This window comes from Cyprinus carpio, chromosome A7 (genome assembly GCF_018340385.1).
Source record: "Cyprinus carpio isolate SPL01 chromosome A7, ASM1834038v1, whole genome shotgun sequence".
Lineage (NCBI taxonomy): Eukaryota > Metazoa > Chordata > Actinopteri > Cypriniformes > Cyprinidae > Cyprinus > Cyprinus carpio.
In genome coordinates this window covers 31,445,280-31,473,222 of record NC_056578.1, presented here as the reverse complement: position 1 = coordinate 31,473,222, position 27,943 = coordinate 31,445,280, and the positions used below count along the sequence as shown (strand labels likewise).

Here is a 27,943-nt window from a genome sequence, read left to right as displayed (position 1 = left end):
TTAACATACTGAAAAACATTTAGTAAACTATATTTAAATGCTGTATTTCTGAGCTTCTGTTTCATTTTCATTTGTTTAGGCTTATTCATGGCTACAGAAAGAGATGGGACCAGAAACAGACCCGGTGGTCATTGTCAGATTCATCGGCTCCACAGACTTCTCTACTGACCTCCGCACCCTGCTACAGAGCATCTGTGAGCAGATTGCCATCAACTATCAGTGCCTGATCCACTTCTTACCTAACAAAATCCAGGAGATGAGGGAATTGCTAGTGAATTTGCTTGGGGAGTCATCATTCCACCGACCTCTTGTCATCATTTTGGATGCCTTGGAGCAGTTGGCAGATGTTGACGAGGCCCGAAAGCTGTGGTGGCTACCTGTCCACCTGCCATGTACAGTCCGAATTGTAGTGTCCACCCTACCCAACAAGCATGGAATACTCCAGAAATTACGTTGCCTGATACATGACGAGAATGCCTATGTTGAACTGATGCAAAGAGATCGCAAAGCTTGCAGTCAGACACTTAAACAGCAGCTTCTGAGTGTCAAAAGGAAGGTGACCTCAGGCCAACAGATATATGTGAATGAGGCAATGGCAAAATGTACACTCCCCATGTTTGTCAACCTAATCTACCGAGAGGTAGTTCACTGGCGGTCGCACAAGGACGTGGATGACAAATCATTGAGTTCTACAGTGCACGAAAGCATTGAGCAGCTTTTCTACTCTACTGAAAACAAGCTTGGCTCACACTTTGTCTTTCGGGCACTGGGCTACATCACAATGGCACGGGCAGGCCTGACAGAGCTGGAGCTAGAGGATATCTTATCTTTGGACAACAGTGTCCTTGGGGACATCATGGTGAGCTGTAATCTTAAAAGCCCATTGCGTATTTCTTACGATTTCATCGCCAGGCTAAAAGAAGAACTAGAAGGTTATTTGGTGGAACGTCAAGTCCATAATGTAACACTGATGGTGTGGGCAAATCGCCACCTGCATCTTATAGCACAGAAGCTATACCTTAGTAATGAAGAAGATGTACATCAAATGCATAGCCTTTTGGCTGAGTACTTCCTTGGAGCATGGGCAGGTGGACGAAAGAAGATATTCCATTGCGACAATAATCACTTTGCCTCACTGAATATCTCACACCATCAAAACCCTCATCACCAGCAGAGCCTTCATGGCCATGACAAGGCTTCTGCTGACAAGCACTCTTATGACAGACAGACACCCGAACAACCCTGGGTGTTCCAGTGTAACTTGCTAGAGCCAGACATCTTCTTTGTCAACCACCGAAAGATGACGGAGCTCACATACCACCTGACAAGGAGTGGCCGAACAGATGATCTCATGTATGGTGTCATCATGAACTTCAGCTGGCTCTACACTATGATAAAGATTGGGCAGTTTGACAAGGCCCTGTCAGACATTGACCTAGCTTACAGCTACACGCAAGAAAAGGAGCTAAAATTTCTTGCAACTACACTCCGCAGTATAAAGCTTAAAGTGACAAAGAATCCTGCATCACTGTCTGCTGAACTACAGCAAAGGCTCCTTCCAGTTGTCACATCTCTCCCCAAGCTCAGACATCTCATTCTTGAATGTGACAAGGATGGTCCTAAATACTGCTCTATTGTGCCACTGCACTCTTCCATGGATGTCACCTACAGTCCAGAGAGATTACCTCTCTGTTCTAGCTACATGCAAATAGTGGAGATTCTACCTACATTAGCTCCAAACATAGTCATCGTGGCCCTCGAAGATGGATCTGTCAGCACATGGGATGTTGAGAGTAGACAGTTGATAAGACAGATCGACACGGCGAGGTCGGTTGTTCTTGGCATCAGGCTAACCACAGATGAGAAGTATCTGGTAGTGGCCACTACAAAAAATACACTCCTCATTTATGACAACCACAAATCCTGCTTGTTGTCAGAGGTGGAGGTGAAAGGGTCCAAGAACTGTGGCATCACTGGTGGGGTAGCGTTCATTAATGGATTCACCTTGTCCAGCCACCATGCCTTAGCTTGGCTGGAGGCAAGTAAAGACGTCAATGTGATTGATTTGCTCTATGGTTGGCCATTGTATCAGTTCCATTGCTGGTATGAGGTAACCTGTGTCCAGTGTTCCCCAGATGGAATGTATGCTTTCTGCGGACAGTATCTCAACACAACCACCATATTCCACCTTGGTAGTGGGGACAAGCTTGCTACAATGACTTCTGAGTTCTCTGGTGGATTTGTTAAGTCCATCCTGATTCTAGACACAATCCATCAAATGGTGATGATCGACAATGAGGGCAGTCTCTCTGTGTGGAACACCAAAGATATCACAAATCCCAAGCTGATGGAGGATTATGACTGCAGAGGAGATGAGACCGAAGTGGTGGGCATAGAGCTCTCTGAGGATCAGCGATCCATCCTTATCTGCAAAGCGAGAAGCATTGAGGTGCTGGACACCAAGATTTGGAAGATGGCAGAGAAGTTTAAGGCCAAGCGTAGTGAAAATTTTGTGGCGGCCGTTCTCTCCAAGAATAGCCAAAGCATAATAGCCTCCATGGAGAACACATCATCCATATTTGTGTGGAGAAGAGACAGTGGACAGTGCATGGCCAGCTTGATAGAGATATCTGGAGCCATTGTAAAATTGATCAAATCAACACACCATAACTTGCTGCTGTCTGTAGCCAGCAGCGGTGTACTTTCTGTGTGGGACATTGACATTATAACAGCCATGTCGAACATTGATAAAACGGGGAAACCTATCCAAAGTCTGCAGCTCTCTGGCAGAGAGGATTTTGTGTACACCATGGATGGGTCAGAGGTCATCCATAAGTGGAACTACAGCACAGGTTTCATTGAGATGGTGTTCAAGCATGAAGGCCTTGTTGAAAACTGTGTCTTGACAACATCGGGTGACCTAATGGTGACATCTGATGATAAAAGTAGTCAGTACATCTGGCATACAACCACAGGTGAGAATATATTCCGTATCAGTGGTCAGAGGATCTCACAGCTTCTCATCACACACAATGACCAGTTTGTAGTGTCCCTTTGCGAGCAGAATGCCTCTCGCGTTTGGAGGCTTGCGACTGGTCACAAGGTGTGCAACATTCTAGTAACACTCCAGCATGCCCTCATTACCACAGCTAACACATTCCTTGTGGGAACCAACAAGAATAAGCTGTTGGCTGTTAGCTTGTGGTCAGGCAGTGTATCCAAAAAGTTTATCTGTGACGACGGGATCACAATTGTTAACTTCAAGTTAATTCCTGACAGTCCAGATTATGTCATCTTCATTACCTCCACAGAAACAATTTTCATCTGGAGTGTTGCCGATGAGTCTGTGTGTAGGCGGGTGCAGCTGCCTAGCAACTTTTTGAAGAACCTGGAAGATTTCCAAATATCACCAAATGGGAAATTGGGTATTGTGTCGAAAGGTGATGAGAACATTAATGTCCTAGACCTACACAGTGGTAAACTGCGTCTGCTACATGCTGCTGGCATAATCTGGCGGCAGAAGCTCTCACGAGATGGACGCTACTTAGTGTACATCTGTTTCCAGAATTGCGATGAAGATGATGATGCAGGTGTGGTTTCAAGTCTGATTGTCATGAGATTGGCAGATGGCAAGAGCATCGGGACCTGCTCCCTCTACAAAACGCCAACCTATCTGTGCCTATCACAGCGAGCACTTAACATCATTGTAGGATTTGAGGATGGCAGCATTGGCACCTACACAGTGGTAGACCGTGTGGATGCCGCTATGAAAATCAAGATTGCCACCTCAAACAGTCGCCAAATAGTTAACAATGCCTCACAGAAAGTACGACCTAAGTGTAGCACCAATGCCTTCAAGACCATTGCTGACTGTATGTGGAGAGAATCCACCGAGGTCTTCTCTCGGGACAGTCCTATCAACGTGTCTGACAGTGGAGAGCCAGAGTCAACAACACCCACAAAGAAAACTGAACTGCTGCAATGAGAGCGCCCTCTGTAGGACACTGACAGGCATGAAGGAACAAGGCCAGGTTTGGATTCAGGTGATTATTGTTTACAGCAACTTTGATTCAGCTGCACAGATCAGTCCTCTGGGTAACATACAGTAACTGGCCAATTGCTTTAAACTGAACTTAATCTGCAATTAGTCACCTTGATTTATTTTATCAATCATCAATTTACTGTTAAGTGTATACACTGAATTTAATATCATACTAAGGAACAAAATTAATTCCAAACAAATGTCATTCACTGGAAAAGCCAATCCATTTGGCTTTTTGATATGTTCTTCCTTCTCATGTATATGCCAATGTGGCCATATAGGTCAGATTTTGTATAAGTTTAGTCAAATCAAGCCATATCGTCACTTTATACAGAAGCATACAGAAATGTAAAATATTTGTAGCCATATAAAAGTTGCAACCATTTTTATTTCTTTTTTCAAAATATTAATTTGTGTCTGTTTATTGACATCCTCTGGTACTGTACTAAAATGTAAACTTATGTACATATGTGTACATATGTACTTTGGCTGCTGCAGTTTGTGCAACTACTTAAATATATGTTATGTTGTGCTAAATGCAATCAAAGTGAGTGCCTGGATTTTAATCTTTTCTTTGTTACAGAAACTGATGAAGAAAAATTTGCAGGGAATTTCTAAACAAAAATGCATTGATACAAATTTTCATCATTACGGTTCAGCATACAATGAACATTTAGCATACAATGCATACAAATTTGCTTAATTTGGAATAACAGCATCTGAATGAGGATCATTGGAAAGTACATTTCAGTATTCAGGTATTCAGAAAATTGTCTGGAGTCATTATGAGCTTCTTAGTAATTTCAGAATGCATTCTAGACTTTCTCTGACCAATGTGGCATGGAATGTGTTTTAGACTTTGCGTGACCAACGTGGCATGGAGCTTCTTCATAATTTGAAGCTACAAATGAGCTTCTTATTAATTTCAGAATGCGTTCCAGACTTTCTCTGACCAAAGTGGCATGGATGTCCATGAGTCCATGTGTGGAATTTGCTCTAAATGACAGACAGTATTAAACACATCCTCACATTTAATTTTAAAACTGATACTGAGAAGATCATCCTTCTCAACTAAATCCAAAAGATTAATAGTATTAATGGTGTTACTTTTAAAGAATGTGCAATTCGTTGTATTAAAGGACGGTACAGTTGTATCAAGCTACAAATATTGAGTACTGATTCGAGGACTAAACCACTGTAAAAGAGTCCTGTGTAGCATCTCACCAAGAGTTTCTACGCCTTTACAGTTGGGTCATCTTATACAAAAGTGTATTTGTAATTGTTCTTTGTAAGGTAAAGGTTGATTGATTGTGTGCTTGAAAAAAAATAATACTTAGTATTATTAGTATTATAATAATACTTTCATGTTATAGATGACTTAGAGATATTTATGAATAGACTATATGTTATCATAAACAAGGTTGATTTATGAATGGTGTTTGCCAAGGCAGTGTTTGGTGGTTGCGCTTTATTTTAAACGGGTTGTACACTGAGGTTGACTTTGAATAAGTGTGACATGAATGCTAACTATACGATTTTTGCCTTCAGTTATGGGTGTTCTCTGGCATGTTGCAAAAGAAAGTAGTTTCAACAAAATGATCAGCCATGCCCCATTCTAACTCTTCTCTCCATAACTCAAGGGCTATTCCGTCGAATTGTATGTTTACCTCTGGAAATACTGACACATAGGCCCATTTACAACCCACAACCTGTAGCAGTATTCAGGTGTGATTAGCTTCTCCCACTGAAGTGTTTAAAACATATAGATATCATATAATATTTGCCAAAGTTTTGTTTATTTTTTTAATTATTATTACTTGTTTTCAGAATGTTAAATGCTGTTGTTTGTGACCCTACTTGTTACTTTTCTGGACTTTTCTGGCTTTGTTGTGTTTTCTAGCATAACTCTGAGAACATGCATTATCTTTGCTAAGATATTGATGAAGTCCATCGCTATTATATCGGAATGCCAGTTTTAGAGTATATTTGAATGTGTCGATATGAGAGCAGTTGAACAGTATATTAAATGTTATGTAACTTGAATGACTTTTAACTACGTTTGCAAAACATAGTTCACATACTGGTATTGAATGTGTTTATTGTATTATTCGTATTGTCAAGATTGAAGATCCCTGTTTAGAGATATATATTTTCATAAATGTTGTACTTACATTTTGTTACAAAGTTAAGTATTCTAGAAGTAAGAAAAAATAGCAGAAAATGTGTCTGAAAGCAATATGACTTGGTGTGTATGCATTGTTTGTATGGAACATTTTAATGTAATAAAATGGTTTTCTTTCTGCCTCTTAAATCTCATCATATTTCATCTGGATATATTGGTCTTCCCTTGGAAAGAAAACACTAGACATTCGGTTCTTTGAAAGGATGTACTGTATTAGTTTATAGGTACATAAAAGTACATAATTTTTCCAAAACCTGCTATGATACAATTATATCTTTTCTCATCTAGCGGATATAAATCTTCGTTTAACTTGGTTTATCATAATGATCCCTAAAGATGCATGTTGTTTACATGAGGAATGCTTTGCTAAAGGGATACCTTACATGGCACATTCAGAAACTGAGACGTTAAACTATTTGTCTGATAACAGTTTTACTCCCCTGTGCAGTGTGCAAACAAGTGTGTTAAATATTTTACAAACAGTGAGCACGTGTTATACCATATCAGTATTTCAATTACTGCTTGCACACACCTGGATTCTTTCACACACGTCTGAAACAGTGCAGGTAACAATACATAAACATCACCATAAACAAATAGTAGCTCAGGGCAGGAATGCTGGTGTGTGTGCGTGTGCGTGTGTGTCTCTATCGAAACTCAACCCTAATCAGCCCCCTGTTGTGATGACTATGGAACTGGCATAATGGGGAAAAACAGATGCATTGACTTTTTTTTTTTTACATAAACTCATCACGGCATAGACGCTCTTAGTCATCTCACTCTGGGAAGTCACTGTGCTGTAACTGAACAATTGTCATCAAATAGTCAATATTTGTACTGCTAAATATATCACATTCATTCTGATCATCCTCCAGTTTCTGCTTTCTTTTCCTGGTGCAAGTAGAATACCATAACATACCAAGTACAGTATTGTTGTAACTAAAAAGAAACACTTCTGATATACTCTACCATTAAAAAAAATCTAAATTATGATTTTATTTTATTTTCATTTTTATTAATTCCTATAATGGCAAAACTGAATTTTCCGCAGACATTACTCCAGTTTTCAGTGTCACATGAAAAAAAAAAAAAAAACTATTTCACAAACAAAAATATCACCGTTTAACATTGCCATGAACTCTTTTACTAATTAGAATCTTGACTGCCATCACATCACAACTTTTCGGTGGGAATGGGGTCAGGATGTGACACAAACTTAGCAGTTCTAAAATACACAATTATTATCATGTCAAACAGATGCCCATTATATTGCACTTACTTTAACAATTTACAGTTACAGCTGTTTAATAATTCAGTTCACAAACTATTTTCCTAAATTATGAATATTGTCTCAGTGAAGACTAAATTGGAATATGACTCAAAACTCATTACAAAAGCAATCATGATAGGAACATTTAAACAGCAAGCTTGAAAAAGGTGTGGAGCATTTACTTACGGTGTACACCAAATGCTTTCATGCTTTATTACTGTAAAAGTTGTCATACAGTACAGTTCATTGGCTCAGAGGATATATTTAATAATAATAATATAAAAAAGATGTAATTCGATCTCGTAAGTACATAAGTGGAAAGATTAACAGACCATTGGTTAGAGGAGACAAAAACAATAAACACACCCATGTAAGAGAGTGAAAATGTGTGTCCTGTTGTAATCCTCACTATGCACCATGGTCACATGGACATTATTTTGAGTGATAATCAAACCTGTGTTTTGATGTATTGTTTTCAATACACCCATAAGTGTTATGTATACTCAAATTAAAACTGCTGAATAAATTCCAACATATTAAATAAATTTCCCACAAAAGGAAAAACAGGTCCTTCAGATATGATCTGTATGTAGCAGTCATGGACACATGAACATATTTTTTTTTAAATAGTACCTTCTACATTAAGCTAATACAGACACTACTAGACTAAGCCAGAGAACATTATAACATAAAAAAAAAAAAAAAATCAAGGAAAAGGCCCACCAAGAATACACATACAAATGTACATATGTTATTCTACCAAAGTGAGGACGTTCCATTGACTTCTGTTGTTATACTGAGAAGGTAGTATTTTCTATCTCCTAAACCCGAAATTAAACCTCAGATAAACCTGTTGAGATCACTATGTAATGTAAAATATTATTTAGCTGATTTATGGGTATCTTAAATAGAAAGCACCATTTCAAATATTCTCACAAGTCATTTTTGTTGTTACGCAGGTACAAATACAAACACCACCACCTGAGAAGAAACAGCAGGGATGTTTTGACTTGATATAGATACTCAGAAATGAACTTGTCACTCCTTTACATGAAGCTTCTGTTGACAGTTACACAAAGATATCCTACTGTCACCTTCAGCTGGCATTCAAAGGTGAGAAGACCACTTATCACAACAAATACAACTAGAGTTGATCAGATTATTGCTTACCCCATGGCATCACACGCTTCCTGACTACTCATTAATTTTAAACAAACACAGTGAGCAAAAGTATTCAGTAATGGAGGGAATGATGAGATAAAGCCAATGGTATCTGGTTGGTCAAGTGAGCTACTTAAAGAAGACGCCATTACACCTTATGCATTCATGGCCTCCATGACCAGCTCCATAAAATAAAACTTTTAGTAGGTCACACTGACACGACTTAGGCTACAGTAATACCTTTTTAATATACATTTTATTGTAATAAACTAGTATATGCATAGTAGTTTTGTTTTTGTTGATTTACCGTGTTCATATGCACTTGAATGCACCTGCCCAGCCTTTCTAACACCTCCTTAGACTGCATGACGGTCATTATTTCCCTGCATGCCAGCGGTTTAAACTGTGTTTCCCAGTCCGCTGGGGTTTCCTGATCCCTCGTCACATGGTTTGTCATTACCGTGCCGAGCACGGGCCCTTCTTTGGACTGACATCTGAAATTCAAATGGACGTGTGGAGGAGGCACCGCAGAGCGGAGTCACGGGGGACCTTCCCTTACTCGGAAGCAGTAACACAGGAGGGAAAATAAACATAAGGAAGGAGGAGGAAGCGGCTGCGATGTGCGTGCGACGTCTTCTGGTCATGGAATAAGTTTTTTGGGACACTTTGCGTTTTGGGATCGCTTCTGTTTTAATACATTAGGAGATGCGAATTGGGAAAATAAATGAACGCTGGAGTTATCGGTGAAATTGTAGCACCTCTGGCAAAGAACTGCCATACCTTCATCCTCAGCCTAACAGGTAAAGGTTTTCTCTTCACGCGCTACATCATGTAAGAGCTCAAGTTTTTCCTCGCACCTGTTGCGCAAAGCTCAATACAGGCGGACTGAACATTTGGACGATGTGAGATAAACAGTAAATAAAGTCTACTTTATTGCCACTAAAACTAGTCTTTTGGCAGTAAAACTGTTCCTTTTTTCGGTAATATTAGGGAGTTAAGATAATAACTGAGTCAGATCGATTATCTGAAGTTTAGTTATTATTTATTATTGGTGGTTGAAGCCTGTTCTTGTACTGTGACTGCAGAAGTTAGTTTACCTCAAAATAAAAATTCTGTCACATCTTCTCACGCTCATGTCAAACCCTTATGACTTTTTCTTCTGTGGAACACAAATGGAAAAGGTTAGAATTCGGTAACATTTAAAAAATTTACTTAAAATGCGATTACAGTGAATGGTGACTAAAGATGTAAGCTTGAAATAGGAAATAGAAGCATGATGAAAGTTGTCCATGAGATTTTGTCTGCTAAAGCCGTGTGATAGCTTTGTGTGAAGAACAGATTGAAATTTTATGTTGTTATTTACTGCAAATATTCCAATTCAGTGAGCTATTAATGACTGTGACTGAATTATTGAATCATCAATATTGCTTCTCTTTTGAGTCACCATTGTTATTGTATGATAATAAACAAATAGAGCATTCCTCAGAATTTCTCTTTTAATGGTTCAAGGAAGAAAGATGGGTTTGAAACAACATGAGATAGTGAATAGTTGCTTAAATCAGTTGAACAACGCAAGTAATTCAGATGTGCTGGAGTTTGGTAATCATTTGTATAATTTTAAATATGCTTAAAGCCATTACTTTTACTCTGAACTGGAGGAAGAAGAAACAGGCTTTTACCTTGTAGGTGAAGGTGTGTAGTTTGTAAAAGGTGTAGTTTTTCTGCCCTTGGACAGTTTAGGTTTAAACTAATTAAAAATTAATGAGCTTTAGACATGCTACTTCCATAGAGTTTTCTGAAGAAAGCAGCTGTTAAAACGAGTAAGAAGGAGGCTAAACATTTGAAAATTTGATGCTTTTAGCAGATTTAAAAATAATCTGATTTCTGAAGGATCATGTGACCCTGATGACTGCAGTAATGGTTGCTGAAAATTCACCATTGCCATAATAGGAATAAATTACATGTTAAAGTATATTTAAAAGTTCTTCAAATATTACTAATCTTTTTTTTTATCAAATAAATGCAGCCTTGGTGGGCATAAGAGACTTTCAAAAACAAAAAAATAACAACATATGACACACTTTGAACACTTTGTTAAACTAAAAGCTCCTAAGCATGTTTTGTTATTTGTATGTACATTTAACATTGTAAAATCCAGACTTTGTCAGGTAGTCAGTCTCAATTTGTGTTACTGTTTACAGTAGCTGTGAGGGGGGCAGAGGCAGTTTGTCTAGGTGTTTACTGTCAGACTCATTGTTTACTTTTGAGCAAGGTCTGCTGTGCTGAGTAAGGTGTGGTCTGAGGTGCCCTACAAAGGGCCACTGGGCCTCATGCTCTGTCAGGCTCCGGGATTTTACCTTGATATTTACACTACTAGCGTGTACACAGACTAGCCTATATTGTACATCTGAGCATGACGTTATGTAGCACAAAGCAGCACCTTTTTCCATGGTTCACTATTCAGTTTTAATCTCTCCATCTCTTTCCCTTTAGCCTTTTCCCACTTTATAAGCATGACTTTGTTTGAAGGGCAGCACATTTAACAGTAATAGTTGAACAGTGATAGTTTTACAAAACCAAAAACCCCAAAACAAAAACAAACATGTTGTGATACACCCAGGGCCTGTGTGTTAACACGTCTTCCATCTTGCATGATCTTATGACTACGGATCTCTGATTGTGATCACTAGTGTTGCATAGAATTCATTTGTAGTCCATCTAATGATGCAGCATTCACAGATTAATGTCACTATAACATTGTTTGCAGCTTTAATACTTACTGGAATAGTAATCAAGTGGAACTTTATATTATGTTTCTATGTAAAAACACTCATAGCAACAAGGGTATGGTATGATATTTCTTTGCATCTATAAATAAAAACATTTGTTGCTTACTAGTGTAAAAAAAAGTTTAAATTATTATTATTATTATTATGTAACGAAAGGTCTTTACTGTCCTTTATAATCAATTTAAAGCATCCTTGCTGAATAAAAGTAATAATTTATTTTTAAGAATCAATCAATCTTACTAACTCCCAACCATTTAACTTTGTATTAGCTTTTTTTTTTTCCAGATGTACCATATTATATGTAATGTGCAAGGAATCCTTTGGGTGAAGCTATTTATATATATTTGTATTCCTGTAACTCTGGTTAATTATGTAATAGCTCATTTATTTCAAACTGATCTCATTTCTTTGTGCACATTGTTATGTGGGGAGCGTGACAACGGGGTTGAGGATCCAAGTGCAGGCATTATTTACAAGAGTGGTCAAAACAGGCAGGGTCAATCAACAGCAAAGCGGGATAATCCAGGAAGAGACAAAAGAGTAATCCAAAAGACAAGCAATAGTCAGGGCACACAGTAAACAATCATAATCCAGGGTAAACAGTCCAGGGTTAAAACACAAGGCAAGACAACAAGGAACTTGGAAACACAGGAAACTGCAAAGACATGACAGGCTTTCAATAATCAGCAAAGTGTGTGTGGATGAGTGCAACCTTTATAGTCTTACCGATGGAGATAACGAGACATAATAAGTGAATGCAATAAGTGATGATGAGTCCAGGCAAAGGATTATGGGGAATGTAGTATGTGAGCGTGGCAGGGGTGGAGTTCATGGGCAGCTAGAGATCGTGACACACATAAAGTGCACTTTTTTTAATGGATATATGAAATTTCAGGTTTGTAGTGTGCAAGCAATCAAAAACATGTTCAGTTTATATATAATGTAATTTATTACGCCCTAACCATAACCTTAAAAAAAACTTGTGTCAGAGAAATTAACTATTGTTCTCTCACTGTAGAAAGTGCTTCATTTGGTAAAATATAAATTCACTTGTTTTATTCAGTTCCTTAAATCAGAAACATTATTTATTATGCATCAACCTAAAAGTAATTTTTCAAGGTTCAGATAAGGTAGAAATTACTCCTTAAGGTAACGACTACACAGTTTTTCTTCTTACAGTCTTTGGTAGTTAACTTGATTTATGTACAGGATATTATTTATCAGAAATAGGTATTTGTGTACAAGAAAGTAACATTTAAGGACTAGATGTCGCCCTGCAAATAACTAAATTCTCCACAAAGAATGACTCTCTTTTGTCAGTGTGACTCATAGTTTTGATAAACAAACAAACACATAAAAGCCAAAATCATGAACTAAAACGGCTAAATAATAGCTGACAGTGCCTCTGAGTGTTTGGAAGTGCCTCACACAGGATGTAAGGTGGATTCTTGTTTTGTATATTTAGCGCTGTATTAAGTGATGATATGGGCATCCTCAAGAGGGCTGATTCTGTACACACTGGTCGATGAGGCCATGGCAATAGTGTCCAGGGCAACATGCCCATAGTTGGCCACATTTTTAAGTTATATTTAAAAGAGCTTTGAACACATTTATATTTTACATGGATGTGATGTTTACCTGGTCCAAAAATTGGGAAATGGAGTTTGTCATTAGATACTCAGCTTCTTTTTTTTTTTTTATCAAGCTAAATAAACATATAGACAAGGAAATATTAACTCAAATTGTCAATTTCATGCCATCTGACTGTTTCCATAAGGCATAAATAAAAATGAAGAGGAGCATAACATGCTGAGAAGAAAGAGAAATGCTAAACCAGTTTTCCCACTTGTTTAAACCACACCTTCATGAATCTGCCCTTTATGTAGTAACCCTCCACCTGTACAAGACCTACACATCATCCAGTACTCAGTTACACACACAGTATAGTCTCTCTCTTTCGCTCTCTATTTGTGTATTAGTCAGTGCACTTTGTGAAGCATCGACACTATCATTAAAGTAAAAAATTATGTGTTTAAGAGTAAACCATTACCCCAGAGGATTATATCTAAATTTAAGTCCTTGTAAATGTCCCAGAACTGTGTGTGCCTTTGATTTGTGGAAGTATAAGTTCATCTCTTTCCTGTCTTTGGATATAGAGGGTTGTGTAATGTTTTGACTCATAACATAAACCAGGAGTTTAGACCAATAAACGTAACTGAGTTGCTGCCACAACAGAGTTCAGCTTCCTCTACACTGGTAAATGAAATGCATCCACATTAAATTAAGTTCAAAAGGTTAAATCAAATGAAAAATGGTGTGTCTGATTGGTACAGACAATACAACCCTTTAACTATTTGTTGTGTGCATTTAATGTTAATCATTTTTTGTCTCATATTTGTCAACAAATCAATATTTATATATATATATATATATATATATATATATATATATACACACACTGTATGTATATATATATATATTTATATATATATATATATATATATATATATATATATATACACACACATATATATATATATATATTATACTTTCATAAAAATATGATTTTTAATTTTAAGGTCCAATTATTACTGTTAACTAACTATTAACTACAACTTTTGCTTCAAACTCCTATTTTGCTGCTTGTTAATAGTTAGTAAGGTAGTTGTTAAGTTTATGTATGGGGTAGGATTAAGGGATAATAAAATATAATTTCATATGTGGTGGAAATGACACTAGGGAGAAAATGTTTATCACTTTCAAACAAATTGACAAAAATGAGAGAATTCTTGAGTGATGCGTGTATGTACACATTTATAGTAGACAAATTAAACTAGTAAGATTGTGAAAAGTTCAAATATCCAATTATATGCTAATTTCTATAAAGCAGTACTAAAACGAAAACAGGAAGGTGGCAACGTTTTACAAGTGTCTGAGAAGATTTCAGTGTGTCAGAGCAGTGTGTGATGAAGGGAAATCAGCTGGTCATTGATAGCTTTAATTATCTCTTGACACTGGTCTACACAAGCTGTTTGCTTCACTTTGTTCTCAACAAATTGAAAGGAAATGTGTGTGTGTGTGTGTGTGTGTGTGTGTGTGTGTGTGTGTGTGTGTGTGTGTGTGTGTGTGTGTGTGTGTGTGTGTGTGTGTGTGTGTGTGTGTGTGTCAATCAGTAATACTATGTGTCTGTCTTTGAGCTTAAATATGTTAGTCCATGATTTAATGCTATCGCTTTCTGTGTGTGTGTGTGTGTGTGTGTGTGTGTGTGTGTGTGTGTGTGTGTGTGTGTGTGTGTGTGTGTGTGTGTGTGTGTGTGTGGATGCCTACCTGTGCGTGCATGTGTGTATGTGTGTCTTGAGTAGGTTAAAGGCTGAGGAATGGAAAAGCCCCCTCATTTTGTTGCAGGAGATTAAGCATTTGTCACTTTCAAAGCGCAGGCCAGAAAGCTGAGCTGGAGGGCACACATTCTACAGTGATGAGAAATTCCTTTCTCCAATTTATTCCAATAGCGAAATGTCTGCCAGTGGCATATAGCTCAGATTTCAGTCTGCCTCAGTTTCAGCCTGCAATCTCCAGTAATCTCTCCAGGAATCACCTTTCTCCAAATGGAACATTTCAATTCTTTTGATATAGAGTCCTGGATATGCCATTCATCTTAACTTCATATCAAATTATCTTGCAATCTGTTAATCGTCTGGTCATCTTTGTTGAAACTGTTCAGTAAAAACTGTAATGTGTTTTATAAAGACCATGGACAGTGATGGAATTCATGATGGGTTTAAAGAATAAAAGTTTTCATTCCGAAATATGTTCAGTGGGTATAGAAAACAATCACCCCCTTTAAAATAATCACATGTTGTTGCTTTGCAGCCTGAAATGAAGTTGGACACAGTTTTTGTTTTATTCATCTGTATTACCCAGTGCGATTTATAACATCCAAGTGAAAGATATAACACCAACATGTCAGAAAAAAATAAAAATAAAAAAGTGGAATATATGAGAAAAAGATTTAAGAACTTGTGACATTATTTTTGTTGAACCACCTTTTGCTTTATTTATGTAGAGTTAAGTATCTGCCACAATTCTGCACGTGAAAGCTCATATATTTAGCGCACAAAAGTGCATTCTGCATGCGCACAATCTGAGTATTGTGGAGAAAATGTTAGTTTCGCAAAGAAAAAGGTATTTAGAGTGCACTAAAATCAATTTTGCATTTAAAATAAGTTTTTGGATGTGTGCAGACCTCCTCTTTTGTTCGTGCAAAGTTTCAGCTTGCTCACCCTTAGTACACTCGCTACATGCCGACGGCTCGCTTGTTCAACACAACCCAGCGTTACAATATGCCATAATTCCATCCAATCAGAGACGAGGCTGCTACATTCTAATTCATCTTGTATTTAATCACTTATAACCTATATATTATTGTTCATGAAGGCTGGAAGTGAAAAACACCTCAATTCTAATTCTTCACCTTAATTCCTAATTCTTTTGCAGTTAACATGCATCTTTTCTTCTCCACATGTTTTTGACTTGACGTTGCTGACCCACTGAGCATTTTGCTGTCCAATGGTTACTCATTAACTTTGCATTTTCTAGAATTGTATTAGTTCCCCTTCAGGAACTCGAGCTGCGTCAGAAAACGCCATGGGAAGGCCATCAGCGTGACCGGCTCTGAATATCATGTGTAATCAATCCAATGAAAGGGCGAGACATCATAGGCGGGTGACGTAGCAACCAGGAAGCTATAAAAGTATGTGAGGTGGAACGAGCGTCAGCTTTTTTGTCATTCAACGAAGCTCTGTGTGTGTGTCAGTCATACCATTCATGTCTGTGAGTCTTATTTACTGTTGTTTGTCAAAGTTGCACAATCACAACAAGGCTGAGACTATGACAAAGCATTTGGGCGAAAGCAGATCAGGTTTCAGACTGTGTGTTCCTCCCTGCCCACACTACATCATGAGTGTGGATACACACAGTCTGTTCGTGGTCTGCTTGGGAGCGGAGCACGCAGAGTCGGCTCTCGAGGGAGACAGCCCGCATTGCGAGCGGCTTCCCTTGTGTATGCTTCGCTCCCAGAGGGCTCACTTTGAGGAGGGAGCCTTCGCCAGTGTTCCTCACGGTGCTGCTAAGGCAGCGCGGTAGCTGCACTCCTGGGGTTTGCAGTTGGATCTGGTAGAGGGAATGGAGATGGGCGAGTCCATATCTTCTTCCTTACCTGCCAGATCCAGGACCCGCTCTCTAGAATCGGAAGCGCGCTACGGTACTGAGGTCGGCAGTGCTCTAAGTCGGAGGCTTCCAAGGCGAGGCCCGATCTGAGGGTTGTGCTTTAGTCGAGGAAGACTCTTTAAAGGCTAGAGCCCCAGAGACAGATCCCCTGTAAAGACCTTGTCTCAGACGACCATTGGGACAAGACCACAGGAAACAGATGATTCTTCTGCACAATCTGATTTTGCTGCAGCCTGGAATTGAACTGCTGGTTTCGTCTGGTCAGAGGAGAACTGGCCCCCCGACTGAGCCTGGTTTCTCCCAAGGTTTTTTTCTCCATTCTGTCACCTATGGAGTTTTGGTTCCTTGCTGCTGTCGCCTCTGGCTTGCTTAGTTGGGGACACTTCATTTACAGCGAAATCGTTGACTTGATTGCAAATGATTGCACAGATACCATTTAAACTGAACTGAGCTGCATGATGACATCACTGAATTCAATGATTAACTGTCATTTTGCATTATTGATGCACTGTTTTCCTAATTAATGTTGTTCAGTTGCTTTGACGCAATCTTTTTTGTTTAAAGCGCTATATAAATAAAGATGACTTGACTTGACTTGACTCGACAAAGCGGTCCTGACAATCAACATCCAGGACCGCTGAGGGTGGCCCCTACTGGGGAAGAGCAGGGTGCACTGCATTACACGGTGTCCGTTTCTCCTCAGAGCCCTCAGGAGATCGGTCTGCTAACCCTGCCAGTGTTCCAGGGTGCAGCGGTCTCCAGCAAGGAGTTAGTTCAGGCGTTTCCTGCTGGTCCTCCACTTCAGGGCACTGAGCTAGCAGCTCCGAGTACATCAGTGACCAGTCTCAAGAGACTGGATCCCGTAGTAGACTATTTAGCAGTGTAGAAACTACTGCCAAATGTGTCTCGTTGGGTCCTGCAGACTGTAGAAAAAGGCTATCGCATTCAATTTGGCGCTCCGCTGCCGCCTTTCAACGGGGTCTTTGCCACACTGACATCTTTTCCACAAAACTCAGTTTGCACATGTGTAGGTCATACTTCTGCACACTCAAAATATGATATTTCGCGTGCAGAACTGTGGCAGAGATGTAATCCCATATATTTACAACCTTTAGTCTGTTGGGATTTGTCTCTACTAAATTTGCACATCTAGGCTTTGCAATATTTGCCCACTCTTCTTTGCAGAACTGCTCAAGTTCAGTTAAATTTGATGGTGATTGTGGACTGCAGTCTTCAAGTCATTCCTCAGATTTGCAGTGGGGTTTAAGTCTGGGCTCTGATGGGGCCATGAAAGGACATTCACCTTCTTCTGCTTCAATCACTGTGTGCTTTGGGTCATTTTCATGTTGGAAGGTAAACCTTCTTCTCATTGACATCTTTCTGGCAGATGGCAGCAGATTTTCCTCAAGAATTTGTCGGTATTTTACCCATCCATTTTTTCTTCTACCCTGACGATTTTCCAAATCAGTGACTCTGTTTTTTTTTTGTTTTTTTTCAAGCAATGTTGTGTCTTCGTGTTCTCGTACTACATTATCATCAACTGTCAAGTTCAATTCTAATACTCAAGAACGTAAGGACAGAGGATGCATGAAAGTGCCTGGATGTGTTCTTGATATCGAGGACGCATCGAATGCAGACTTGAGAGAATAAAACCATTAGTAATTCCTGAAGACACCGCGGGCAGTCGATGAACAGAACGATTTTGTTCTCGTTTTAGGGTCTTCCACTGCAAGATTGGAAATATGTATGTAATGGTTCATTAAAGTAAAAAAGGTAAACATGATTTCTTATATTCTGAATATAATTGTGTCATAACATTATAGATTAACCACACAAGAAACTGTTTTGTCATTGTATTTAGACTGTGTGCTATGTTGACTGCTGCAAAATGCAATAATCCCTACAAAGAGGTTGCCAGGTGCCCGTGTCATACTCCTGCTGTCAAACAGGTGTCTGCTGCATACCACATCTGGCTGCTAATCACCTAGCAAAACTTAACCCAGTTCATTGTGTCCATGGCAATGGCCTGAAATCTGTTACTTTTAAATATAAATGTATTCCAAATTTTGTAAATAGGGCAGTTTTGTTTTACAATAAATAGAATTACAATGCATTTAAAATTAGATTATTGTAACATACATATACATCAAACCAACATGTAAGTTAGTGGTAGAACACTTGATATATATATTAAGTAAGACAATAAATCTTGATTTCTTTTACATATAGATATCATATAGACTAAAAAAACTACTCCGTTCACAGTAAAGAGGGTTTGTTGGCATGTATTTTGAGTGTATGTTGATGTCGAGTCTAAGTGCAGTGTGTTTTGAATTTTTCCACTTGTTAAACCATTTGCCTTTCTGTCAAGTGACTGGCTTGTCAGTAAACCTGTGCAACAAATATTTCCTAACTTGATATACTTGTTAAATTGTCTCTTATTTGTCTTAGTTTCATGCACATGTATTGCCAAGAGTGAATGACGTAGGTAGTTCTTGCTTCCGTAATACTAAACTATAAACATTTAATTGCATTTAATTCTGGTTCAGATTATTGTTTTTAACCTTGATAGACATAATTATATGCTAATGTTGTGTTAATCAGTACTGTTAACTAAAATTAAAAGTATTACAAAATATGGTTAATTAAAATTCATATATATATATATATATATATATATATATATACACATTACATAAAAAAATAACTAAAGGAAAATTAGAAATGTTGCCTTGCCAGTTTACAGTAAGTACTGAAATTTCTAAAACTGAAATAAAAATAAATTCAAACTAATTAGAAATAATAAAAAGCATAAACTAATAAAATTACAAAATCACAAAATTACTAAAAATTGAAATTAAATAATAACAAAATAACACTGATGTAAATGATCTCCACATTGTAATTAAATTGGTTTCTCCTGTATTACTCTCTTAGCTTTATATGTTTCTTAGTCTCTAACACATTGGTACACGTGAGGTGACTGTTTTCCATGCTGCTTTCTGTCTCAGGAGAAAGAGAGGGAGTCTGGGAGTGTCTTTGTCCTATTAGATGGATCTTTACCCAGACTGAACCATCAATTATTTACAAGACCTCTTGCTCATAAAAAGAGCACAAGAAATGCCAAAGCCTGAAATGGCACGACAGGCTGTGGAAAGGTTAATCCATCTTTGTTGCTTTTAACAAAATGAGGATGTATTAATGACATTTTATTTGACCGGCCACTGTGAGGAGTAATCCAGAATGTCACAAACACATACTTGTGTCCTGAAGCCACATACCTGACAATTTCATATGTCAAGTTAACTCCATATGCCATGTCAATAGGAAACCAAATAAAATGTATATAAGGCCTGCCAGATATCATTGATAAAGTTGTTCTGATAGATCATGCCTGTGTCTTTGGAAACAGCACAAGACAATCTGAACACATTAGCCAATCAGAACGCTTCTCTGCATATCTGACATTGAGTGTGCAGTCTTGAGAGGGTGAAAAAAAAACCCTGACCCAAGTTTTGGTTCATTTGATTGGTATGCACAAGTGAAATGTACCTAGGTCCACTTGTAAAGATGGTCTGCAATGGTTCACAATTGTTGGCAAACAGGGTTTATTCTTGAGTATAAGATTTCTTTGAGTTTCTAAGTTATAACTGTGATCACATACTCATGTTCCAACAGCTGAGGTGAAGAATTAGCACAGTTACTGAATAGTCTTTTGTTGAAATCATGATCACTCTCCTAAGCACTGATTCAGCAGCCCAGCTCTGGATTCTTCAGATACCTTTTTAATAAATGTAACTTGCGTATTTCAACATTTCATTCCACAGAATAGTCTACATGGCTTCTCTAACCTGTTTTGCCTTTCCACAGGTTTTCTACACAACTGTCCAGATGGGTTGCAGTTGCTGTAGGATGCTAAAAAGGTAAGACGGAATGTATAAATAGTAGAGATTCTTTATTCTCAAGTATTCTTGCTGTTCTTGCTGTATAACTGCTGTTGTTCAACAGCTCAGTCAGACTGTTGTCTTTTTAAAGCTGACCTTGGATCAGTTTTTGGTTGTGATTCAGTCTGCCAGCACTGCTCTGATCTCTGTCAATAGATGTTTTATTTTAGTTTGTATCTTTCACTTCAACATTTATGTGGGTTGTTTTGATGCAGGGAGTTTATTTCACACTCTCAAACCGCCCTTTAATTGCTCAGAATGTCACATTTCTGGGCTTAGTTTGAGCTGCAAGAATTGCCTTGTGCACATACTACAAATACATGCTTTCTTTTGGCATTTAACATTAGTGTGTAGTCTGACTGGCTTTGTGGCAAATCTGTTGAACAACCCCCACACATTTTAATTTATATCCACTGGTGATGAGGAAAAAGTACATAATTCTAAGTGATTAGTAAGAAAGGCCCCTTTTTACCTACTGCAAGTGTATCCAATCCTTCTCCAACAAATCTAGCAGAATTTAGCTTTAACCTTAATCAAACACACCTGAACCAGATAATAAAGGTCTTCACAATTACAAGAAACATCAGGTATGTGGAGCAGGGTAAATATCTAAAGAGAGGTGGCCCTCCAGGAGCCCTTAAAGTAATCAGACATCACAAAGCCTCCTTTTTACGTTGCGCAAAGGATTGTGGGCAATGTAAGCTGAAAAGTTACACATTTTCAAACACATTCCCCTGAGAACAGTATATAATCCTGGCACCTGTTCAGAGTGAATAGAATGTGAGTTCCCAGGCTTTTCTTGGATTATGTCAGATCCTGCTGCTGATAAACATTAGCATTCTACTCTGTTGCAACTTTTACCAGGCAAAAATGCCTTGCATTGCTAGGCAGTGTGTGTTGTTTAATGAGGGCGATGTTTACTAAGGGTAAAATTTCTCATCTTGCCAGGTAGAGAGGAAAATTCCACTTTATCCACCCTGAAACTTTTAACCTGAAATGGATTTCAACTGAGGTGCTTAAACGTGGAGAATTTATAATGAAGCCAATGAAAATCATCTCTTGTAAAACATTGTATGAAAATCACTAAATGTTTGGAATATGACAGAGGTGACTTTGGCTGAATAACCTGCCTCTCTCTTTCCATGCATGTGGATTTTCAGCGGACAAGGGGAGTGAAAAACAGAAGAATCTAAGCAGGGAGTGTCTGACATAAATACATCAGGCTCTTTTTGGCACACATACAAACACACACAAGTTGGGATTTGTGTCTCTTATTCTTATGTTGGATTCACACTTTCCCTATTTAATACCTGTTTGTTGTGTAATTTGTTTTGTTTTATGTAAGAAGTTGAAAAAAAAAATCCCTAAAACAGGAAAGAAGACACAATATGATGTTATCACTGCTAGACCTGTTTGTCATTGTCAAATGTCGTTTCGCTACACTGGTTGTGCTTTCGTCAGGAAGGTCCTTTGCCTGTGCTATGCAAATTATGAGTGCATTCAAATGTCCTGCACACATCAGTTTCCATTAAACCCAAAAGAGAAACAGCATTTTATATATTATGATGAAACTGACAACCAGAAGGAATTCATATAGATGGAGATTAGGAATAATGGTCAAGGTTGGAGGGTTTGTTTGTTTACAGACTTTTGAATATTATTTGTTTATTGCCGATCGTTAAACAGAAGAGTTTTGACAGAAAGAGTCCAACTACATTTTGATTTTACATTTTTTTTTTTTTTTTTTGACTAAACCTGAAGTCAGTCATACTACAAAAATAGGCTGCCATGGAAAAACTCAAATTATTCAAAATAATGTAAATTTTTTAAATAATGCCGCCCGTCTGCACAAATGGCTATATAGAAAACACAATAGAAACTGGTAGAGATGTGTCTAGACTGTGATCAAAACTGAACTGAATTACTGATTATTTGACAGTCAGAAAACAAAGTTTCTGAATGTGAATTTAAAATATGAATATAATACAGCGATGTCCATTCTGGAGGACCACCTTCCTGTAGCATTTAGCTCCAACCTGCTTCAGCTCACCTGTCTGGAAGTCTCTAGTGATCCTGGAGGTCTTGATTAGCTGGTGTAGATGTGTTTAATAGAGTGTGGCAGAAAAGAGCCTTACAGTTTTTCTCAATCTCTCTCTCTCTCTTTTTTATAATGCATTTAGCAGACACTTTTATCTAAAGTGACTTACAGTGCATACAGTTTATACATTTTTTTTTTACCAGTATGTCATGATTTGACACATTCCTCAATGATTGTAACTGCTACAAAGAGATTCCTACTTATAAAATAAATTATATATTATAAATAAATATATAAAAAATAGATGTTAAAAAAGTTACAAATAAAATGTACTACAATCACTGAATTAACTAACTTTACATCTGGCCAGAGAATTTCATGTACATCTCAACATATATTGTCACAAGTCATGCATTGTGGGGGGGGGGCGGCTGTGAATCCACACTTGACAAGCTTCTGCCACAACATTTCCATAGGCCTCTTCCATTGCTTGAAGAAGACTTTTTTTGGTTGTCATATCATATACGTTTAAGTATACTATCATATACTTTTCATTTTCAAGAGGAGAAGAACTTTTTAGCTAAATTAAGGAAAGGAGAATATGGTGGAAGGAACACCATCCTGAAACGTGGGTGATGTTCAACCCATTCTCGCACCAGTGCTAAATGGTGAAATTGCTGTACAGCTACAATGAGTTGCACTGCTACCCAGCTCCAAAGTCCTCTAGAGTGAAAAGAACAGAAGGTACAATATTGCAGTGGTTTGACAGTAGTGGTATTTATTGTAAACTTGACACTGTAACTGTTGCAGAACTTTGAGTACCCACTTTGATACAGCACTAGGCTTAGAGACACCTGAGTTTTTACAGAGTGTAATAGTATATGGATACATAATGCCCATGAAATAAATAACTTTGTATTTGCAGTAAAAGTACAGTAATTGTGTGGCAGGCACATACCTGAACAATTGGAACTACAACTCCTTCAATCTGTCTGAACCCTTCACGTTGTTTACTTGCTTCATCTGGATGGAATTTCTTCTTAGAACACGTACAGTTGTGATAAGACTGCACTGGTGAATATTATGAAATGGTTGATTGTCCTGTATTATTCTTTGCTGAATTTCTTTGAGGCATTGTTGGTGTTGTTCTGGACCACCATGTCAACAATGGCATGTTTTTTGTCCACCCTGCATTCCCCTTCCTTTTTGTTCATGTCTTCTTACATTTTCTTCTTTTTCACTATATCATCCCCCATCTCGTCTCCCTCTACTCTTCCCTCTTCTCCTCTTCCTACATCCTTAACTCTTCTTGCTCCTTCTCCTCTTCCCTCATCTCCTACCTCTTCCACTGTTCTTCTCCCTCTCATTACACTTCCTTTTCACCTTGTTCTTATTCTTCCTCTTTTATAATTGTTGTAAGTGAGGTAAATGTTTAAACAATTGGCAAATTTGCATTTCCTTTTTTGAATTACTCAGCAGTTATCAATTTGGAGCTAATTGAAAACATATGAAGTGCAACTGAGAATTTAGCAAATGAAAAAGTTTTGTTGAAATTCAATTTATTTTTCATTATGAAAATGAATCGATATAAAAAAATAACTTTTTACAAAAATATACAAAATATACCAATGAATCCTTTACAGAGCAACGTCTTGATTCTTCTGTAATCCTCTTATAGCATATTTTACAGTAAACTAATGAAGAATGGGAGCTCCTGTGTATCTGTGCGCAAGACCTGGCAATCTTAAGTGCTGACAAAATAAAAGTCCTGTTCTGACACTTATCAGTCAAACAGAAAAACGTTGTGATAATTAAAAAAATGCAAATATCATCAAGGCCAATGTATTGGTCCACCACTAGCTTTGCTATAGTGTTATTTGATTTTATTTGTAATATGTCTGGGTTATTTGACCTTTATACTGGGTTATAATATTAATTTCCACCAAAAAGGCCACCAGAAGTTTGTTTAATTAAACCCTTTCCTCAACCCCCTGTCTGTTGCAGTTACATCCATGACCCCTCAGTTCCTGTAGAAGTTCCTGGTCGGAAGCAGGACCCCACCAGCAGCTATCTGTATCAATCTCACGGATTCCCAGAGGAGGTGGATCAGAAGAAGCAGGGCTTCCACAACCTGGCATACAGCACCCACCCCAGTCCGACCAAACTCGACATAGACAACAACCACATCAACCGGCTCCATGCTAACATTCCAGGCGAGCAGATCCGATCGAGCCCAGCAGAGGGTGACCCGAGTCTTTACATCCTCCAGCCCAAGGGTGATGGGACACCCATAAAAGCTGCCCCTATCTTATGCTCCAACTCACCCATACAGAACGAGTCGTTGTTGGGAACGGAACCGGGCAAGCGAGAGGACAGATTCCGAGACTCTGGGCTGGGCGGCGGAGGGATAACAGAAGGGACAGAGGAGGATGAAGATGGGGACAGGAAGAGCAGGCTGGCCGGCACTCCAGACACGGCCGATGAGGAGAGTGTGCTGTCTGTGGACATACACACCAGCAGTACGAGCCTCTCCTCAGCAGACACAAAGCTCATGATAGAGGACAGAGAAAAGGAAGAACCCACGATCGTGAGAGGAGAGCAAGAGAGAGAGAAAGAGATCGATTGCGTGAGCGTCACAGACTCAATGGTGGCAGAGGCCTTGGCCGCTCTTGATGCTGCAACTGCGGGAGAGGATTCGGAGTGACGGTCAGGTGACGCACTAGTTAATGGTGACTACAAGGGAGATTTCCATACTCGCTCTCTCGCTCACCCTTCATATTTGAATACAGCCAAATAATAGTGGTCATGAAATGAAGCTTTCCTGCAACCTGTCATTATTATAACCCTTTTATTTTGAATGGAAAAGAAAAAAAAAATCTAATGAAGACTTGATAGCAGGAACTGCTGGTTGTTTACACAACAAAAACTGACCTCTTATGAGACTTACTTGAGCAAATGAAGGTCATCTGTGCGATTCAGATGCATGGACAAACTCAATTCTCAGACCAAACAGAAAAGTACTGTTGCATGAATTTCCTCAGTGCTGTTGTGTACACAGCATCATAATGAAATAAGCTCTGTTTCTTATCGTCAAATATTATTTCTGCTCTGTAACATAATGAAAGTACTCTTCTCCTGTAGCGCCTGTTTGGAGGTGGGGCTAAATCAATCTAAGCACTACATAACAACTATTTTCATACATTTTCTATACAAAGAGGTGGTGAAAAACAAATAAGCCAGTGTCCTGGTGTGGGGTTACTTCTGTGCTTATTATACTTTTAGAGACGTTATATGATTATATGATCAAACTGCTCTATACAGTGAAATCAAGTTCATTCAATCTCAACAGATCAATATGATATTTCTTGCTTGTTACACTGTGAATGCATCATCAGTACCCTCACAGAGCACATAAATGTACAGCAATAATTGTGGTGAATCTCATGAAAACATATGTCAACCTAAAATAAAAAATTATATTTTGCATAAATTGCAAGTTTATTCTGTATTTTTAATGACTGTTCTTAAATTTTGATTGAAATGTTTTAATGTGTAGACAGTGAAGATAATTTGAGGGGGAAATTCCTAATTTTCATGAAAACGTGACTGCAAAGAATCTTAATATAGTGCAATACAGTGCAGTGCAAGATTTTGAAATATGATCCTTTCCGAATATATTAATATTCCATGGTATCCTTGTATATTTGTGTTCATGTTGCACTTTATACGTTTTAAAAACAGTAATGTGTTGAGGAATCAGGCCAGTGATGGTGGTTGATGCTGTACTCCTAGGTACTACTAGGCCTGATGAAAAAGAAGACTACTAATTTAACTGTACCATATGTCACTCATATATCTCATGCAGACATTTCTATAAATTAGTATAAATTATAAATTATTTTTTTCAGAAAAAAAAAAAATTTCAGGAAAAAAAAAACCTTCATAATTTTTTTTTTTTTTTCAATACCTTTATGAAGGTCATTGAGTATTCCCAAACGTTTTACCAAGTATGCATTGGTTGAACTTTATGTGTTGGTCAGAATCATTTATTTTAAACCTGTTAATGAGTAAATGTAATTGACAGGAACTGATTTTCTAATGATGGCATTTTGACTGCATTGAATGATTTGAATCCAGTGCACATTCACAGTGAATTTGCTGTTTATATTTCATTCTTTCTGCTTTTACCAGAGGACAGAACTGTCACATGAACCAGGGGGGAAATAAAAACAATGTGCTTGATCATAAGACTTGCGATGTAATCTGTTGACATTTCTGTCTTGTGGATAACGATGCCGTAGGGCCTTTTATATAACTTAATGATATCTCCCTCCAGTCCTTACTGGCCACTGTCCTGAAGTGTATGACTGCTATTGTGCTGAAACCCAAAGAGATCAGATATTGGGAATTGTGAGGTTTGTACAATTCTACAAATGTCTCATGACAAAATACTAAAGCATGATTAAGATACAGATGTTATGCACCATTTTATATTATGATGATTCTTTTAATGAGTGTAAGGGTGAAAATAAGTCACCTTTGACTGGGTATAACATCACTTGCATTATGAACTGTTTCAAAAGATTTTCGTCCTGTAGTGCTCTAGTCCTTTTCAAACTCCATCTTTTTGTCTTTTCTCTTTCGTAGTCAGTTTTTTTTTTTTTTTTTTTTTTTTGATACAGCAACTGCTTGTCAAATTTTTATTCACTCTTAGTTAAATTGATGCTTTGATCTTTGATTGCTAATAGTAAAGATTGCTTTTAACAGTACACGAGGCCATACTGACACCAGTGTTTAGGATAAAAGAGAATATATAGAGAAAGGTATCTTGCGTTTATAGAACCCTGACTTGCGTTGTTTAGTCATAGCCAAAAATGAACATAGATTTTAATGCCAATGCAAAAGCAGTTATTAAAATTCCAAATAATGATTTTTATTTTACAAGAGGGTTTTAAAAGTGTCTCAAAAATTAAATTTGACACTGCTGTTCAAAAGTTTAGGGTTGTTAAGATTTTTAAAATTGTTTTGAAGTAAGTCTCTGATATACAACAAGGTTGCAATTATTTGATCAAATACAGCAGGGATATTGTGAAATTATTTATTTAAAATAATTATTTTCTATTTTAATATATTTCAAAATGTATTTTATTTATGTGATAATGAAGCCATTATTCTAGTCTTCAGAGTCACATAATCTTTCCGAAATCATTTGAATAATGCTGATTTGATGCTCAAGAAACATTTCTTATCAGTGTTGAAAACAGTTGTTGAACAAACCTTTGTGTGGACAT

At 37.8% G+C, this 27,943-nt stretch overlaps 2 protein-coding genes across 4 annotated transcripts in view; both read left to right on the top strand.

The window, feature by feature from the left end:
- The window catches only part of LOC109062032 (NACHT and WD repeat domain-containing protein 2-like), a 51,508-nt gene extending 45,105 nt beyond the window's left edge, over window positions 1-6,403 (top strand). For all 3 annotated transcript variants that reach the window (XM_042760827.1, XM_042760826.1, XM_042760828.1), the window contains one exon: window positions 80-6,403. In XM_042760827.1, the coding sequence (XP_042616761.1) occupies window positions 80-3,985 (3,906 nt within the window). In that variant the 3' untranslated portion in view covers window positions 3,986-6,403. The remainder of the gene's footprint in view (window positions 1-79) is intronic.
- A 2,706-nt stretch (window positions 6,404-9,109) lies between these two features.
- LOC109097382 lies at window positions 9,110-26,547 on the top strand. The gene is made up of 3 exons (XM_042760829.1): window positions 9,110-9,455; window positions 20,541-20,593; window positions 24,657-26,547. The coding sequence occupies exons 2-3, from the start codon at window positions 20,562-20,564 to the stop codon at window positions 25,354-25,356; spliced, it is 732 nt and encodes a 243-aa protein (XP_042616763.1). The 5' UTR covers window positions 9,110-9,455; window positions 20,541-20,561; the 3' UTR covers window positions 25,357-26,547.
- Window positions 26,548-27,943: the final 1,396 nt, after the last annotated feature.

What these genes read in the sequence shown, in the direction of transcription:
- LOC109097382 (XM_042760829.1), top strand. Translation starts at nt 20,562, where the DNA reads ATGGGTTGCAGTTGCTGTAGGATGCTAAAAAG. An exon ending in TGCTGTAGGATGCTAAAAAG is followed by an intron (nt 20,594 to 24,656) that starts GTAAGACGGAAT and finishes TGTCTGTTGCAG; the next exon opens with TTACATCCATGACCCCTCAG.